The sequence below is a fragment of the Balearica regulorum genome, chromosome 1 (genome assembly GCF_011004875.1).
Source record: "Balearica regulorum gibbericeps isolate bBalReg1 chromosome 1, bBalReg1.pri, whole genome shotgun sequence".
Taxonomy (NCBI): Eukaryota; Metazoa; Chordata; class Aves; order Gruiformes; family Gruidae; genus Balearica; species Balearica regulorum.
Window position 1 is genome coordinate 190,642,427 of NC_046184.1, and position 19,848 is coordinate 190,662,274.

At 40.0% G+C, this 19,848-nt stretch overlaps 1 protein-coding gene across 1 annotated transcript in view; it reads right to left on the minus strand.

Moving 5' to 3' along the window:
- The window catches only part of FREM2 (FRAS1 related extracellular matrix 2), a 145,356-nt gene that overhangs the window by 5,552 nt on the left and 119,956 nt on the right, over positions 1–19,848 (minus strand). The window contains exons 17-23 of the mRNA XM_075741941.1: positions 13,931–14,123; positions 9,142–9,246; positions 7,861–7,988; positions 7,643–7,777; positions 2,766–2,892; positions 1,169–1,356; positions 76–222 (exon numbers count right to left, since the gene is read on the minus strand). Of these exons, the coding sequence (XP_075598056.1) occupies positions 76–222; positions 1,169–1,356; positions 2,766–2,892; positions 7,643–7,777; positions 7,861–7,988; positions 9,142–9,246; positions 13,931–14,123 (1,023 nt within the window). The remainder of the gene's footprint in view (positions 1–75; positions 223–1,168; positions 1,357–2,765; positions 2,893–7,642; positions 7,778–7,860; positions 7,989–9,141; positions 9,247–13,930; positions 14,124–19,848) is intronic.

Below are 19,848 nucleotides of genomic sequence, written 5' to 3' on the forward strand. Positions count from 1 at the left end.
TAACAACACCTCTTGTGCAAGTGTTTCTTTCTTTCTTGGTTCACTACTCTTGCTAATGAGCTACAGAAACCATACCTGAAACAGGGGGGTTGAGTCCACTTTAAATCCATCAGAGCCTGGCTGTTTAACTAAAGGAATTGCTTCAGGATCATCTATTGCAAGTTTTGCATTAAAAAGCACATTTCCAAAGCTTGTGGCTTGTGTCTCTGGCTGAGCTTTGTCCTACATGGTCATGGACAGAAAAAAAAAAAAAAATGTAAAAGATAAATTAATTTCTTCCAGGAAAAACAGTTCCAATATTTATATGCAATGTATAAATTGTGCAAATTACACATGCTATTTTATGCAATCCAGGGTAATATCAAGACAAAAGACATGAGAAGCAACTGTGGTCACATCTGACTTGTACTAACTTCTATTTAATCTCTTGCCTGAAGACTTTTTTTTTTTTTTTTTTGCGGAAATAAAAGGGGGAAACTCTAGCAAACAACCATAGGTACATTTCTAAAATACAAAAGATACATAAATGTGGTCTGAAATAAAAGTAAGAAGACTATTTCCCAGTTTAAAGAAGCTAACTTTCATTTTGATTAACAGAGATTCATGTAAATTACTTTAGTTAATCAGATAATCAGATAATCATCTTACTTAAAGTTAACTCTCTAAAAGTTGGGCATCTAGTCTGTAGTCATCTAGGTTTAATTTATAATTATTTTCAGAAAATAAATCTCTTTTTATTTTAAGGGAAATAATCTCTTAGAAATTCTAAACCAGCTTTAGAGGCTCTTTCCCTATTGACTATAGAGACAACCTGGGTGACTCACTCTACATTATACCCTAAATTTTGGGTGGCTAAAGATGAAACAAATTCCAATGCTTAACTTGCTTGTCTCCTAAGACTCTCTCTATGGAAGGGAAGTAGACAATGCAGAGTAAAAGCCTATCTTGGGATTCTAACTTAAGTCAAACTCTAAATCCTCTGAAGGATTAAGAATATAACTAGGAGGGAGATAGGTAAAATACTGCCTTCATCAGTTCGTGTTAGCCTGCAGTTTGAGTAAAAAATTGGGTGTCATTGAGAACATTTTAAAGAATAGTGGGTTTTGGATAAAAAAGAAGTTAGGGGAAAAAAAATATATGAGCATCCTCCCAGAATTAGAACACTTACCACAATCTTAAACCTGTACAGAAGGGATGGAGAATCAGCAAGGCACCCATATTCAGTGTTGGATGGATTATATTTGGGTACATATCCATCAGCTCCTGTGCACAGGAAAACCTTCTCGATGCTACAGTAGAAGGAATCACCCAAATTCTGCACTGGATCCACCATCACCCGACCATATATGGTATCACCTGTAAGCAGTGTACACAGTTCACGTCCTAGTACACTGGAACATTTTGCACAGTACTGAGACTAAATTAATAAGCCTAATCAAGAAGCTTAGTGCAGTGTAATGTGACTATACCCAAAGCCACCTTGCAACCCAACTTCCTCTGAAGAGGGCTGACAAAGGCTGTGATCACAGCATACTCTTCCATGCACTTTGGGCCACATAATAACCATAGGAGGCCATTTGCTCTTGTTATATAACCTGAACCAGTTCAGGGGCTGCTTTAAATTCTGGCCTATACTGAGCTCTTCACTCAAAAAGTGACTTAAGGAAATATTATGTACTCCTCTGCAGCAGACCAGGGGGTAGGTTTTGGCGCCCTGATAATGCACTTTGTTGAAGACATGTTCTTTTTTATGTCAGTAGAATCCTGTTCAGGCTGCATAAGAGTTTACTTATACTTGGTCAGACGGACATAATTTAATACTGTACAAGTGACAAGAACATTATGGAAAGTCACAGAGACATTTTCTGAGACTTGGCTCCCTACTGTGTAATTGCATTTCAGCTGTCTGATAATGTTTGAGATAAGACATGCTTGCCAGGTCTGTACAAATAACCTGGCCCATTGCTACACAGGCAAGAAAAGTATACTGTGTGTAGTGGTCACATATGTAGGACAGAAAGTGGTTGGGAAGGCTGAGAATTTGGAGAAGGAAAGGAGGAATCTGCTGTTGCTTTCTACAACAACTTGGAGCAACAACTTGGACTTTGAGAGAGACCAGGTACCTGCTGTTCAAGAGACTATGCAAATATATCACAAAAGACAGTCATATATTCAAGGTGCTGGCACTCCAATAAATAGGCAAAAGAGGTGCACAAGGAAAGCAGCGGAATGAAGTGACTACTTAGGTCCACTGACAGATGTATCAATTGAATCAATTTTCCTATCCCCAGCCTACTCGGTGGAGGGCAGGGTGAAGGGACGAAGCCTTGGTGCTGTGCAAGCACTGTTCAACAATAGCCAAAACATTGGCATGTTATCAACATTGTTTTAGCCTCAGATGCAAAGCACAGCACCATATCGGCTGCTTCTGAGAAAGTTAACTCCATCCCAGCTAGACCCAGTACACTGACCCACAACAAAAAGACTGTGTAATATTGACTTATCAGCTAGGAATGTTCTTAATATCAGCCAATGTTTATTAAGTGCTCAGCTTATGAGAAATGGCACCAGTACTGTAATCCTCAAACATAACAGTTTCAGTGCAGATTGGCCAACAGCTCTGATGTAAACTCCCAGGTAGGAAAGACAAATGCAAAAGAACACAAGCAGCAAGCCCAAGCCCTTACTCCTATCTTGTTTTGACTGAAGCAGGATCCTGACTGTGTGGAACATGTTAAATATGCATGATCTGTGCACAATTATACCTTCTGAGAAAGCAACATCACTTTCTTGCCCAAAGCCCATTGAGCCATCAGAGAGCCACAGTGTCTTTTTGGAGAGGAGGAACATCTGGGTGTTCAAGCTGAACTCAGCAGCCACCGGGTCACTGACCTAAAACACAACAGCATAAGGCTCCTCAACAAGTATTCTTTAATGACTCTTAAAACACAGCATGATCTTCTCCCAATGTACATCATTTATCAGCTCCGCACATCTACATGCAATAATACAGTTTAACCAAAAAGATTTCTTTGTACTAAACATATATTGCTATATATTTTACATGCATACAACCTTTGGGTTATCTGCCTCTGTGATATTTGATAGGATTCTAGGTTAGTTTGTTTCCACTACAATTTTACAAATCCCAGCCAAAGAGGTGCCCAGGGCAACTTATGTGTGGGGGTAACATGAGGAAAATATTTCCCTCAATAACTCAGACTCATCAGAGCCTGTTTTCTCTATCCCATTTTCATTCTTACACCCAAGTCCCACCTCTGCTTCTGATCCTCTGCCAATTATTTGAAAGTGCACATTGCTGAGGACTTATCTGCAATTATCAGTTCTTCTCATGTGCTGCAGGATATCTGGGTATGTATAACAGATCATGCATATGAAAATGCACCAAACCACATGAGCACCTTTTTATGCTAATATTTGTCTTGATGTATGTGACAGAGTTATCTATGGTTCTTCCTTGATTACATTACAAGAATAAAATAAATCAGTACTATCAGCAGCAGGTTCTCATTGGGACATATAAGTTAGAAGGCAAACTATACAGGGACATGCCATAACAGAAAGAACATAGTGACAGAAGAACTGGGAAGAGTCCAGAATTCAAAAAGATGCAGTGTACCTGAGGAAACAATCTGGAAGACGCAGACATGGGGAAAAAAAAAATATAAAAGAACAAGAGGCATGCATATATATGTATATGTGTGTGGAAAGGAAGGAAGAAAAACAGACATGAAAACATTCTTGCTGGCTCATGGACAAGGGGCTGATAGAATCAGGGATAACAGTATCAATAGAAACTACTGCTGCAAGTTATACAGCTGACACATTTATTCTTCTTCAAATCCCTTTTCCACAACAGTCCCCAAACTATCAAAGCAACAGAATTTGGCAGGAAGAATGTATAGCTGAAATATTTTTATAAACCCACTGCTATTCTTCAGAAGGAGGAACATACCCCCATAGTCTTTTCACAGAAATAATAATTAAAAAGAATAATTTCCATTCTCTTTGGAATGCTTCCTTCTAAATGCCTTGGATTCAGGCTATTGGACTGCAGTCCCACAGCTTCAAACACCTGACTGACACAACTGGTTTCCAGCTGGGGTTCTGAAAGAGAATCAAGCATGGCCTCATCAAGCTCTTCCTGGGCAGAGTAAATGCCCACTGAATACGAAACAAGAAGTGTGTATTCAGCTAAAGGCACTGAACTTCAGCCACACAGTTTACAACAAGGGTAAGAGCAATGGCCTGAGTAAAGACTATGCATATAGCTATGAATACATCTCTTAGGCATCCAATTTTAAGTTACTATTTTTATTTCAGTTTTACGTGCAAGTCTCAGTGCTGCCAATGGCTGACACATAGTTGTTGTTTATGACGGTAGTTTAAATGTAATTAGTTTCATGTGCATTTGAGGCCTTTTAAACAAGAGCTCTTGGAAAAATAATCTGAGAGGATCTGCTGGGTGAGAAGAGTATTGTAAATTTATTCTGCCTATTTGCCATGCCCATCAACTCTGCACATGGATGATTTGAGGACAATGCAGATCACTCATGGTAGACATCCCCACCTCCATGGGACCAAAGCCCATGAGACACTTGGTACTTCAAAGAAGCAGAGAGCTCTTGAGACTGGTGCATCCCAGGGCAACAAGTATCCTGATTATGGAAGTGCTTCTGTCAGGAAAGAGTCATGCACATTTAAAGAAAGGAGATGCTGAAAAGACTGGGATAATGCAGAGTTTGGAGGTTGAATGCTGTTCATGTTCAGGAAATCCCAGAGTGAGACAGTGGTAATACAATACTCACTACTATTCCAGGCTACCTGTTTACCTCTTCAGGGGCCAGAGAGAGGAAAAAGGAGATGGGCAGATACATGTTAAAGAAGGAAATGTTGAACCAAAATCTCTAGAGAGGAGACACCAAATATATTGTCGTCTTGATGTTTGATTCTTAAAATGGGCTCTCACTCGTGAACAGTGAAAATAATTGTGAAGAAAATTAGAACAAAAAGTTTACAAGGAAATTAAAAACCTCATATTAAGAAGCCCAAGAAGATAATTCTGTACAGCAGCTGGAGCATTAGACTAAGAATAAGGAGAAACAATTCCTGTCTTGCCCCAACGTTTCATCATTAGACTTTACAAAGTCATTCTGATCCAGTTGTAACAACTGCACTCACTGACTTCCTAGAATCATAGAATGGTTTGGGTTGGAAGGGACCTTAAAGGTCATCTAGTTCCAAACCCCCTGCCATGGGCGGGGACACCCTCCACTAGACCAGGTTGCCCAACGCCCCATCCAACCTGGCCTTGAACACTTCCAAGCAGGGGGCATCCACAACTTCTTTGGGCAATTTGTTCCAGTCCCTCACTGCCCTCACTGTAAAAAAGTTATTCCTTATGTCCAATCTAAATCTACCTTCCTTCAATTGCCTCTTGTGCTGTCACTACAGCCCTTGGTAAAAAGTCTCTGTCTTTCTTGTAAGTCCCCTTTACACATTGAGAGGCCACAGGAAGGTCTCCTTGGCTCATTCTCTTCTTCAGGCTGAACAACCCCAACTTTCTCAGCCTTTCTTCATAGCAGAGGTGCTCTTGCCCTCTGAAAATTTTTGTGGTCCTCCTCTGGACCCACTCTAACAGGTCCACAACTTTCTTGCACCGGGGACCTCAGGACAGGTTGCAGTGGGCCTGTGCAAGGTATCAGGTGTTTCCTAGTCTAAGGACCAGCGTCACAATCTGACCTTTCATGCTCATTTCTCTGTTTTTTGTTTCTTATTTCTAAAACAATAGATACCAGTGCTTATTCAGTTTTGCAGAATGACTAGAAATCTTAGAGCTAAAGTGCTAGATATTGCCTACTGAATTTGTACTACTGTACTATCAATAATTGCTGCTTTTTTGGGACCTGCCTTAAGTCCACATAGTCTTTCAATCTGTCATCAAAGGGTACAATGTCATGAGCCACAGAATTTCCTGAATTTCTTTTACTATGAGTATCTCAAGAAAAAGAGTTGGTCTCAGTTTGAAAATTGATGATGATAAGGGACTAACTGGCCACAGTTCTTGGTGATTATGACACTGTTGCAATTTTGTACCTTATCCCTATTTTGAATTGATGTACCTGAAACTTCCCTATACTGTATTATTAAAGGTTTATCAGATATAATGGCCCTTATAGTATCCATTTATTTTTTCCAAGGCAGTTCTTAGTCTTAGTTCTTCGTTCTTACTCATAGGCTTCTTCCAGGTAAGAGTTAGATTTCTCCCTAGGCTACTTTGCCCATTTTGCAATGATTTTTGCAGCTCTTTTGAACTTTCTTTGAATTATCAACATCTTCTTGTTTATACCAGGACCAGACACAAGCTCTGGTTCAGCATTGCTGTAAATTGCTTTAGAGTTCCCAGAAGCAGATTAGAAATGCCAGACAACAGCTGAAGTACTCAACTAGTATAAATTCCCCTCAAGCCCTGCATACGAACTTTTCCAAAATGTTTTGCAGGTTAACTCTGAGAAGGCAGGTTTCGTGTCAGATCATGTATCATATCTCTGCTTCGCCAGGACTTAATGCCATATCAGGAATCATCTGTTCTCCCACAGCTGGCATAATGCCAAATGAAAGCATAAAGACTGCATAAATTCCCTTGTGTATTCTGGCTAATTCAACAGAAAAGTGATTGTGTATCCCTGACTGACCCGGATCGGATTTATACTGTAAGATGATTTAATAGCATACATCTATACCATTAATGAGCACAAAACCACAGCCACACTGTTCCAGTATTAGTTGTAGTGGCTCCAAGTAACAGAAATTATGTACTTCCTTCTTATACATCCCAAGGTCATGCTAGCCCTTTTGATAACACTGTAAACTGCCAGTTTATGTTCTGCTAACTATTCAACACAACCCCCAGATTTTTTTCAGTCAGTGCTTTCTATAGCAGAGTCCATTTCTCCATATTTTGTTCCCAGCCACAGAGCTTTACAGGTAGTCTTTGTGAAAGGTATGCTGTTTGCCTGTTCCCATGTTACCATATGATCCATATTGCTATGGGTAGGATTTGTCTTACTTTCATGAGTCTTAAAGCTAAGCACATCATTACTAGTGTTGGCTATCTACACTTCCTCTATAGTCAGTGAAGGAAGTCCTACCTTAGGACTGAATGAATCTTCCTCTGGTGGTCCCATTTCTAATACCAGAAACCAAGCTCTGGTCTTTGTGTCAGATGAAAACCTTCTGATAACCTTCTGATATTTTCCTAATTATCTGATAAAACTATTTAATACCAAAGCCAATAGGTAAGTAAAGAATTCCCAAAGGTTAGTTCATATCACAGTAACTATCCCTTAAACCAATGTCAAGAGCTTCCTATTGGCCATCAAAGACTGGCCATGCACTGAGGACAAAAAACCATTTGTGCTCATACATTAGCCTTTCCCAGTTTAGTAAAGCTGGTTAAAAAGCAGGAGAGGAGCATGTGCTGTCCCATCAATTTAGGAGTTGGTTTGTTCATAAGCAAGTGCATTCAGTTTCTACTAGCACTATCATTACAAGACCAACAAAGGCAATTTGGGAATCAAACTAAAAAGGAAACATGACAAAGGTATCATTCGGGCGGTACCTGCTGGAATCGAATATCCAGGTCAAATGTGATTGGCTCTCTAGGATTGCAGATCACTGGTAGGCTGTACTCCTGATGTGGAGCAGTGGTACAAGCTATCATCTTCATGGTGTACGTTCCAGAATAGTCTCGAACCTGAAGAGAAAGAGAGAGACAGCTGTTCCACCAACATCCTAACAGGCTGGGGCAACAGAAGACAGTGAAAGCTGAGGTTTTACCGCAAAATCTGACACAAAGCTCCACTGCTGTACTGGCTGGTTGTATGTTGGCTCGCTCCGGATGAGGCTGAGGCTAAAAGTCAGGCCCGGGTGATCAGCTGACATAACCATGGAAGTTAAAGATGAAGCTAGAAACATGCCAAGAGACAGATTTGTCATGTTTAGTGTTTCACTGCAAGCTCTCAGAGCCTGAAAAACATTCCCAATAATTCATAATCCATAATGTCATAGCTGATGTTAATACCTTTACAGGACACTGGGTTTTATTAACTGAAACTAACAAAATCAATTACAGTCAACACAGCTGGGCCCCCTTGATTCTTGTTCAAGTGTCTATTAAACAGTTGCTTTTGGGTTACACAACCAGAACTGTATGAAGATTAAATTTAACAGACAGGCAAAACAGTGAAAGTGGAATGGCAAAGATCTATAATCCCTCCTGTTTTAAACTTGGAATGTCAGCTCAGGGAACACAAAATAATTTCTCTTAGCAATGTAACTATTTCGGCTCTGCCTGATAAGCAAAATCTAACACGCTAGAGGACAGCTGAGAAAAAGTAGGAGCACTGTGAAGGAGTTTTATAGGTTAATAAAACCAAGTTAAACTAAAAGAGATTTCTGAAAATGATTTTGTTCCCTTCTTATTATTGTACAGCAGATTTAATTTAGTTAGATAATCTTTTCCATGGCCAGCATTCATGCTCAGATTTGTCTGTAGACAGAGTCTTACACCTGTGATTATTCTGAATAAAGGCAGTGGGGTTTAAACAGATTAAATTGCAGGATCAGGTCCTCAGCAATGACTAATTGAATGGGAGTGAGAATGTTTTATTAACAGAGTGATACAATGCTTACACATGACCTTTCCTTACTCTCTGAAAAAGATCTAAATAACCTAGAAAGGCTTCAAGTTAGAAAAAAAAAAGCCATCTAAGTTCCTATGGCAACGTAAGTAAATAGCTAATCATAGCTTTTGGATTTAAAACATATATTTATAGATCCCTAGTGGACAGAATGGCCTACATTTTCATATTTCATAAATCAGGCTCTTGATCAAATAGAACTATCTGCTTTCCATTCATATCATTAAGTTTAACAATCGGAATACAGTCATCAATGACAAGTAAGAAATCTGAAGTAGAGGAAAAGTCCTTATCTGAAGAGCACAATACATCAAAAAATCAGACACAAGTAGGAGAAATAAGAAAAATGAATAGTATAAAAGTTGGGAGGGCTGTCTTTGTTTTTATAATGTTTAGCTAGAGTATAAATTAAGCTTACCTGGATGGGACATCACAAACAGACCATGAAACCGGGCTTCAGTCTTGAAGTTGACAACCAAGCGCCCCTCTTCACTAATACGCATGCTGGTTGGGTACAGGGAACCTGGCAGGAGAAGCCAATTCACAAGGTTTATTCCACTTGCAGGTGACAAATAAATCACGCTCCTACAAAACAGCAGTCCCACTCTTTCATTGCCCCTTGTCATGTCAGCTGTTTGGGAGGGGCCCTGCTAGTACCTTTTGGGTTGACTCAAGATTCTTCTCAAACAAGAATTTACACAGTGGGGCCTAGAATTTTCCCAATGCTTCAGCTTTCCAAGGCACATACAGAACTTCCCTGCGAAGTCATGGTTTTACATGTTGTTGTGGACCCACACAGCCGCTTTAGTTGACTGAGGAAAGTCCACAGCACAGTCTGCTTGCGTTCAGGCAACAGCATGGTCAGCTGCCAAGGGGTTCTATAGAAGGAACAATACTTTTGATTTCACCAGGTATTCAAGCTGACTCCTACCAATGAAAGCTGCTTCAGAGACACTCTTTATCAATGCCTCCCCATCTATTGTCCCAAGGCAGCACCCTCCAGCAGTCAGTTGCAGCAGCTCTTTGTGGCTTCCGTGGCAATCTGCTTGTGGGTGCTTGAAGCTATGAAACTCATTCTGACAGGCTTTGCTGTTGATATCTGGCATGAATGTGGCCCAAAACACAGGCCTAATGTTTCCTAATTTCAGGTTACAGGGTCTTGCTTATATATCAGAAGTGGTTTATTGCTGTAGCTTGCAGCCCAGTCCCTTTTTCTCTAGAGTTCTGTAAAACTTCAGAGTTCAGACATTTCCTACAATGCTCCCTTACAGAGAGCCAGTGATGTGCCACCATTCAGCTTTCCAGGGGCAAGGAGAAAGCAGGAATTTTCCTCCATGAATGTGTTGAAAACCTAATATGCTCACCAATATGAATGTATACCACCTGCACAAAATCACCTGTACCAATCACATTTATTATAGAATCATAGAATCATAGAATGGTTTGGGTTGGAAGGGACCTCAAAGATCATCTAGTTCCAACCCCCCTGCCATGGGCAGGGACACCCTCCACTAGACCACGTTGCCCAAAGCCTCATCCAACCTGGTCTTAAACACTTCCAGGGAGGGGGCATCCACAACCTCTCTGGGCAACCTGTTCCAGTGCCTCACCACCCTCACAGGGAGGAATTTCTTTCTAACATCTAATCTAAATCGACCCTCCTTCAGCTTAAACACATTATCCTTTGTCCTGTCACTACACTCCCTGATAAACAGTCCCTCACCATCTTTCCTGTAGGCCCCTTCAGGTACTGGTAAGCCGCAATTAGATCTCCCCGGAGCCTTCTTTTCTCCAGGCTGAACAACCCCAACTCCCTCAGCCTGTCCTCACAGGAGAGGTGCTCCAGCCCTCTGATCAGCTTTGTGGCCCTCCTCTGGACTCACTCCAACAGCTCCATGTCTCTCCTGTACTGGGGCCCCCAGAGCTGGACGCAGTACTCCAGGTGGGGTCTTACAAGAGCGGAGTAGAGGGGCAGGATCACCTCCCTCGACCTGCTGGTCACACCTCTTTTGATGCAGCCCAGGACACGGTTGGCTTTCTGGGCTGCAAGCGCACACTGCCGGCTCATGTTGAGCTTCTCATGAATCAATACCCCCAAGTCCTTCTCCTCGGGGCTACTCTCAATCCATTCCTCGCCCAGCCTATAGTCGTGCTTGGGATTGCACCAGCCCACTTGGACCTTGGACCTTGCACTTGGCCTTGTTGAACTTCATGCGGTTCGCATGGGCGCACCTCTAAGGCCTGTCAAGGTCCCTCTGGATGGCATCCCTTCCCTCCAGCGTGTCGACCACACCACACAGCTTGGTGTTGTCGGCAAACTCGCTGAGGGTGCACTCGATCCCACTGTCCATGTCGCCCACAAAGATGTTGAACAGTGCCGGTCCCAGTACCGACCCTTGAGGAACACCACTTGTCACTGTTCTCCACCTGAACATTGAGACGTTGACCACAACTCTTTGAGTGTGACCATCCAGCCAATTCCTTATCCACCGTGTGGTCCATCCATTGAATCCATGTCTCTCCAATTTAGAGACAAGGATGTCATGCGGGACAGTGTCAAATGCCTTGCACAAGTCCAGGTAGATGACATCAGTTGCCCTTCCCTTATCCACTGATGCTGTAACCCCATCATAGAAGGCCACCAAGTTTGTCAGGCACGATTTGCCCCTAGTGAAGCTGTGTTGGCTGTCACCAATCACCTCCTTGTTTTCCATGTGCCTGAGCATAGTCTCCAGGAGGGTCTGCTCCATAATCTTGCCAGGCTCGGAGGTGAGACTGACTGGCCTGGAGTTCCCTGGGTCTTCCTTTTTACCCTTCTTAAAAACGGGGATTATGATGTTCCCCCTCTTCCAGTCGGCGGGAACTTTGCCGGACTGCCAGGACTTCTCAAATATGATGGAGAGTGGCCCCCAGTTCCCTCAAGACCCTTGGATGCAACTCATCAGGTCCCATGGACTGGTGCACCTTCAGGTTCCTTAGATATTCTCGAACCTGATCTTCTCCTACAGTGGGCGGTTCTGCATTCTCCCAGTCCCTGCCTTCTGTGACCTGGGCAGTGTGGCTCAAGGATTTGCCAGTGAAGACTGAGGCAAAGAAGTCCTTGAGTACCTCAGCCTTCTCCATATCCTGGGTAACCAGGTCACCCGTTTTATTCCGGAGGGGACCCACATTTTCCCTCGTCCTCCTTTTCTCACTAACATGTCTATAGAAGCTTTTCTTGTTGTCCTTGACATCCCTGGCCAGACTAATTTCTATCAGGGCTTTGGCTTTCCTAACCTGATCCCTGGCTGCTCGGACAGTTTCTCTGTATTCCTCCCAGGCTACCTGCCCTTGCTTCCACCCTCTGTAGGCTTCCTTTTTTTGTTTGACTTTGCCCAGGAGCTCCTTGTTCATCCATGGGGGCCTCTTGGTGTTTTTGCTTGACTTCCTCTTTGTTGGAATGCATCGCTCCTGAGCTTGGAGGAGGTGACCCTTGAATATTAGCCAGCTGTCTTGGGCCCCTCTTCCTTCCAGGGCTTTGTCCCATGGTATTCTACCAAGCAGATCTCTGAAGAGGCCAAAGTCTGCTCTCCTGAAGTCCAGGGTAGTGACCTTGCTGTGTGCTCTCCTCGCTGCCCTGAGGATCCTGAATTCCACCATTTCATGGTCACTGCAGCCAAGGCTGCCCTTGAGCTTCACGTCCCCTACCAGGCCCTCCTTATTGATGAGAATAACACACATAATTTTGACAAATTTCTAATATTGACACATTAGAAATACATATATGTATATATGTATGAATTATGGCTTTAGAAGACCTTGACTGCCTTAAAGTTTTATGTAGAATTTATGTAGAACAACTATATGTATTCAGAGGTGTGGAAATAAACTGGAAACTAGTTAACCCCTCCCTGCCCAGAAAAACAGCTGCTCATTGTGCAAGGCTGTGGAGTGAGAAAATACTGCCAAAATCAGCTTGGGGTATGTTGGGAGTCTACCCTCCACTACCTCACTATGTTTATCATGTGTTTTGTGCTGGCTGTTTTCAAAGGGAGCTGCCAATGTTCAGCATCTCCAAAGACCTGGCCATCAGCTTCTTAAGCAGAGAAATAAAAAATTAAAGCATCAACAATGGGAAAACAGTGGCTTAGATGTGCCACTGAGGATAACTGCTGAGAATGAAGATTAGATCTGGTTGTTATTCGGTGACAAGTACATCATATGATTTGTGGCATGTGACTTATTCTTTAGGCATGGCAGGACATGTGCTTCATTCTTCATGCACTGTAGATTCCTCTTGGCACTCCTCATTTCCTGCTCTTAACTTATGGACAGAAATTACACAGCTATGACTTCTGTAGTTAATATACAGAGTTTGCAGAAACAAAAATAAATGTTCACTGGAGTCCTGAAATTGTGTAAATGTACAAACATAATTATGTGCCTGTATTCTACCTTAGGCTGAGACAGATATGGAATGCCTGAAGCTTAATGCTGGGAAATACTAAGTAAATTTGCATAAAAATAACAGAGCAGCATATAGGTGTACCTATACATTTTAATCTTTCACAGACACAATAGTACGTCATTATTTTTAAAAAATAATTTAACTTTTTGCAAAAATAAATTCTGTAATGGTAGAGTTTGATTTATTGACTAATTATAGTCATAAACATCCACTAACAGTATCCATCACATTTAAAGAATGTTTTACAGTTTACTGCTCTAACACATAGGACAGGCTATTATACCCATTATATATTTCTGTACCTTTTGAATGTTTCACAATTTACGTTTTCAAATTGTCAAAAGTTTCTGAAACTTTACATTCATGGCCAGAAAAAATTGATATCACAGAAAAGTTTCAGTTTTTTTTCATTGAAGTGCAAACATCTTGTGTGGTAATAGAATATGAATACACAGTGAACCTTGAGGTTCTGAGTAGAAATAAATGTGCTAATTTTTGCACGTGTACTTCAAATGTAATGAGACAGTTATCTTTCTTTGCAATAGAAGAACTAATGTCAATTTGACATGGATTTCATAAACATTCCAGCAGAGAACTGGGAGAGCTAGGAAATAACAGATTGTTTGCAACTGATAAAAAATTATATACTATTATTAATTCTTTTTTTAGTATGAGAATGATTGAAAAATCATCCTCATGCATGGAAATTATAGTCTCAGTAACAGAACATGAGTTCGATGCAAAGAAATCCAACACCCACCTTGGAGCTCTGCTTCAGGTGGGCTACCGATCCCGTCCTTCCACAGGATGGCAGTGTCATACACAAAAGTCAGCCGGAGCTCTGACTGTAGATCGAAATGCTGCCAGCCTCCTACACCCACTGGAGAGTGGAAAACATAAGAGACGTACAAGGGGACTCTCAGCGTGACATAGGACTGTACTAGGTTGAGAACCTATAAAAAGGAAAATTATTTATTTAGTTTACTGGTCATGAAAGGCAGCATTGCACAGGTAATCCAAATTCAAGAGAAAGAGAAGACAGAACTTGAAACAAATATTGTGACTGAATCAAATTCTTTCATTTTACAAATTGCAGAAGAAGTAAAAAACACCACATTTCAATGGACTTCAGTTGCGCTTACATCCCTTCAGGTTCCATTTTTGTATTTCAAACTGAATATGTGTTCTGATAAAACATAAGCCTCTCAATTCTGACTTATTTTTGTCTAGGCTTCTTAAGTACATAAACAACACGGCTACAAATGAAGGCTTTAGAATTTTTAAAAAATATTTTACATTTGCTCTATCCTTAGGCCTTAACCAACTCTTTTGCTCACATTCTTATGTTACTATCCTGTAAGAAGCTCTTCTGGAAGACCCTGAATTTCTCAGACGTCACTGCAAGACTAGGTCCTTGGACTATATTTATCAGTCTCTGGAACTATTTCTGCCTTTGTGCATGGATAGTAGCTAACATAGTGCATGTAAACACGCAAATCATACTGCTTATCACTACCTGGAAGAACTAAAGATAGTATGTAAGTTGAAACAGAATTAAAAGTAGACCCTTTATGCATACATTGTACAAAACAATAGCACTGTAATTATTATCAGTCAGGGAATGACATATTGTCTCTATATATTTTGATGAAAAAGGCAAGAAAATCAGTGTCCGTAAACTGTCACCTCTTAAGATAGAGCTTACATGATACGTGAATCCAAACCTTTCTGAAGAGACTTTCCATTTATGCTTTGTTATGAATTTGTTTTTATTCACATCTCTCTGATTAGAAATGTGCAATCCAGATCCTTTTAGAACATTCTGGGTTTTCTCAGAAAGATGCAGAAGGAAAGGCATTGAGATAATCTCCCAGTGGGAAACTTTTCAAAGGCATAAATGGTGTTGAACTCCGATTTACTTCCAATAGCAATTGCACAGGTAAATTTGTACATCTGAACATTTCCCTGGAGTAATTACTTTACAAACTTTTACAGAGTGTTTTGCACTATTAAAAAACCCCAGCATTCAAAGAACTTTACAAGCTGTGTAAAAACCAAACTGTTTCTGGCTTCACCCACTGGCATGTCAGGGGGCTGAATGTCCATTACCTTACAGCTGCTTTACATTTCCAAATGCCAGACAAAGCTTTTAGAAATATTATGAAACCACAAATTTACTGCCTTCACTGACTAAATACTCTGAACTAATTAAGGAGTTCATTATGGCAAATGTTCGTAGTTGCTACAACTTACTTTCACGCGTGACACTCCTTGATCTACACACTATGCTACCGAAACCCTTTCCACTTAGCTTGTTTGCATCGTTCTATAAAATGTGCTAGCATTTAGACAGCAGACAGCCTGGCAACACAGACAGTATCATGCAGTAAAGCAGCCTGGTAGATAATATCAGAAGTAACAGTTATAGATTATTTTATATTAATGCTTCTTTGTTAGTTTTACATAAACACAATGAAGAACTTTTATTTGGAACAAAAAAAGGGTTTTCTTCTCTATATGTATTGGATGAAAAATTGAAGTTAGACAAAAATATTATTCTTTAGTCCTATTTAAGTGGCAAGTTTATCTTTGGGATACCTGCATGGATATCTGAGCAATTATTTCAGACATGGATTTGCTAAATTATTCCAAATAACAACACAGAATTCTCACCTCTATTAAAAAAAAAAGCAAAAAAAGCCATGATGTCACTCTACAGTGCATCATGGTTATGGTTTGCCTTTGATTCAGGAGTAACCTTGAACATTTGTCATTTCCTGGAACAGTATCAAGAACTGAATACATTTGGTAGCATAATAAATGTGTTACTATTGAAAAATCATCCCAGACAAACTATGTTGGCTTTTCTCTGTGTGTTTTTGTTCTACATTTGCATGTTATACAGTAAGAATTAGACATTGAAGTCAAAGATCTGAAATTTAGTTTGCTTATGAGGAAGAGACAAAGGTACGTGGAAGAAAATTTAATGTACGTCCATTATCCTTCAAAAGAAGCATATATAATACTTAATGATAATGTAGAGGAGGACTGGAATATCACACGCAGAATTTAATGACCTTGAGGACTAGAATAATAGAAATGAGATGAAATTTTATAGCATAAAGTATAAGGTAATAGAAACTAGTGACAGGGATTTCTGGTAGCAATGAAGGACATCATCAGTTAGAAACAATAGAGGGGAAAAAAGATTTTGGTATGTGAACTGATCACATCATAACTATGACCTTCCTACCCTCTCCATGTGATATGAACCTAAGATAAACTGAGGAATGGGGTGGAAATTAGAAGCATGCATGCCATTATATAGAGCACTAGTGCGAGCTTATCTATCTGGAACAGCTTTGATCATCCATGCTTGAAAAAGCCTAATTTGCATTGTAGACTGTAGAAAAAGAAATCAACAAAATCACAGGAATGGCAAAACTATCTGATGAGAAGAGACTAAAACAGCCGGGTTGTTTAGCCTAGTGCAACAAAGGCTGAGGGGGAATAAGAATGCTGTCTATCCTATACACATCAGGAGATGAACGGCAAAGGGCCACTGATGATGAAAGATGTACTGACATGGGAACAAACAGCCATATGATGGCCATGACAAATAAAGCCTAGAAATCAGAAGAATTTCTAGCCCTCAGTGTAGTGGCATTCAACAAGAATAGGGAGGCCATGAAATCCTATTAGGTTTTAGATTAAGTTTACTAGTGTTGGAACCAGATTATCTACAGAGTTAAGGCAGTGGCCTGGACTAAACGATCCACAAAACCCCTTCTAGTTCAGCATCTTATGCCACCTCAAATTCTTTCAAAGCTTTTCTTGATTTTCAAGTACAAGGTATCATCAGCTATTCATGTATACTGTACATAAAGCAACCCATTAATGGGGTTTGTAAACCATATTTTAGGTGTTTTTTGCCTCCATTCAATGGGTTCATAGTGTTATTGAGCTCAACTCATTAGCACTGGTGGAAATCCAGCAGTAGAATCCCTTCTGGGGAAAGTCTGCCTGAAACACTGCTCCTTTGCCATACCTTACCACTGCTCTGTGTGGAAAATCTGAAACCACGGTGCCAAAGAATCGTCTCCATTTCTAGGATCCTAGAATTTAGAAGGTTCTTCTCTTTTGGCAAAACCCATAAGAGATCTCTGGGCAGCAGGGCTGCTTGCCTCAGCTTGGGAATTTATTCATGTACACATTGATGTTTTTATAAATGTTTTTATATAATGTATGTATTAATATGTACACTTATATAATGTACACATTTTAAAATGTTTTTATACAACATACAATTTAAAGTTTTTATGCACGCAAACCCTTCTTCAGGCACTCATGGATTTGCAGGTGTGGAGGAAAACCTGCAATGCTGATAGCCAGAGAATTACTGAATAAATAGTTCTCTCTCTCCTAACAGTAAATTAAAACTTACAAGGCCCTCTCATTTCTTGCTGAAAAGGAAAATGCCACGAGGGCAAAACTACTTTTCAGTAGGCAGAAAAGAAAAATCTCAAGACACGCTATATGAAATACAGAAGATCTTTTTGATATAATAGAAATAAAATAGAAGAGGAAATTAACTGCAAAGGAAAACTGTGTCAGAGTAAGTGAGCAGAACTCCCCAACAAATGAATCGATGGAATGTGTTATACAGATGGAGGAGTCTTACTTCTCTAGCCCTCTTAATAATGCCGTTTAGGCAAACATGAGAAAACATTCTTTCCATTGAGTTATCTTTACTTCCCAGCACTGCCTGCAAAGCCTATTGAAAGTAGCCAGCTGTTCATATTTTATCTCAGTGTGACACTGATGAAATCAAAACAGTAACTTAGAGCTATGTAAGGGTAGGATCAGCTTAACTGCTGTGGAGAGACAGAACAGGTGCATTACATATCTATGCATCCTATGCACAGGAGATTTTAGCAGTTGTACTGACAAAATTATATTCATTAATATTAGTTTTAAACAATAATAAGTGGGTGTGACTTTTAGCCTTGTGATACCAGGAGAGAAATACAGGCTACAGCCACACCTGAGCTGAACTGAGGAAGTTGTGCCTAATACTCTGTGACGATGCCAGGTGCAGAGAACCTGAGAAGATAGAAGACAAAAATTGTTTCAAGGAGGGAACAGATTCTTAATGTTAGTATCTGAAAAAATGTAGATCACAAATCATTCCAATAGCATATCTCAAAATTCATGTGTGTGAGGGAAAAATATTATTTCTTCCGAACATTGATACAAGAAGTAGAGTTTCCTACATTTTCTTTGCAAGATAAATCATCACACAGCATAAGGTCTATTTTTGGACACTGATAATTCCCATTTAAGTCTTGGGAAATATTAATGGGAGTTTCTATAGGTGTTCTCCTTTTGTTCTCCTTTCTGATGCAAATTGTCAAACTTCATTAAGTAAAAAAAACATAATTAGTTTGAGGATCTGTCATATAACAAGCGAGAATATTTACAACAAAAAATATTTTCAGTTAAGGCTCTGGGGCATGGACTCTGTTCTACATTTATACTGTATTGTATTTATCTGGCTTACATTTCCAGAGGGCAGAACTTGGCAGTGTGTGTGTGTGCGTGTGTGCACTGTTAGTACTGATAAAATCAGAATTAGAAATCAGAAATAACACAAGTTTATGTTTTATATTGTATCTCCCAATGAAACAACCTTTTCATGAAAACTATATTTTTGTCCTCCAAATTAACCTGTCTCTTTTTCTATTGCATTTATTTGCTATGCCTGTGAATTTGAGTCATACAAGCTTAACAATGTTATCAATTAACTGTTTACACAATAACAATATGGTAAAGCTAAGATTTGGCCCCAAGAAAGCACACAGCCAGGTGGGTCACAGGTGAAATGCAAAGCAGGTTTGTTTAAAGAAGTCCGAATGGAGAGAAGAATGCAATACAGCCTTCAAATGCCAGCTCCTTGAAATGTATAACCTCTGACTTTCTTACACAGCTGGTGCATTAACTTTATAATAGAGCTTTTTCTTCACAGCACTTACTAAATGCATGTGTTTGCAGCTGGAGGAAAAACGTTTGACTGTTACTGAGCTTCCATGTCAAGGGAATACAAGTTGCAGGGTTTTCTTAAATTCAATCGTGGTGGCTGAACTGAACATAAAAACCTGAAAACAGACATTTCTGTCTATTTGCATTTTACAGCTTTTAGTGAGATTTTCAGAAAAGCTGACTTTTCCCCTTAAAGTATGATTTTGGCAAAACTAGAACTAGTAAAGCTGGAAATATACTGTTCCTCTGTAATAAAAAAACCTCTGCAAGCTGCCCTGTATAAGCTGAGGCAACACACAAGTGATTTTAAAAGCTGTTTTCAGATGAGATTTCCAAACACCTCAGTGCCATAACACATGTAGCATAAACATGAACTGAACATATTGGAAGAGAAACATTTTCAGTTTTTGCCAGAAATAACTGTTTTAGAGAACAAAACAAACTGCTCAGCTGTACTCAATTACACTAGCTTCAAGGTATCCATCTGTACATTCAAATATTTTAATATATGCTCTTCATCTTCATATTTCTGTCAAAGACTTGCTTAACTAGTTGTTAATAAAATTTGTTTGAATGGTGATTTCCTTGCTTCCTTATGCCAAGTCTGGCAATGGACTGGAACTAGGGAAAGCAACTTCC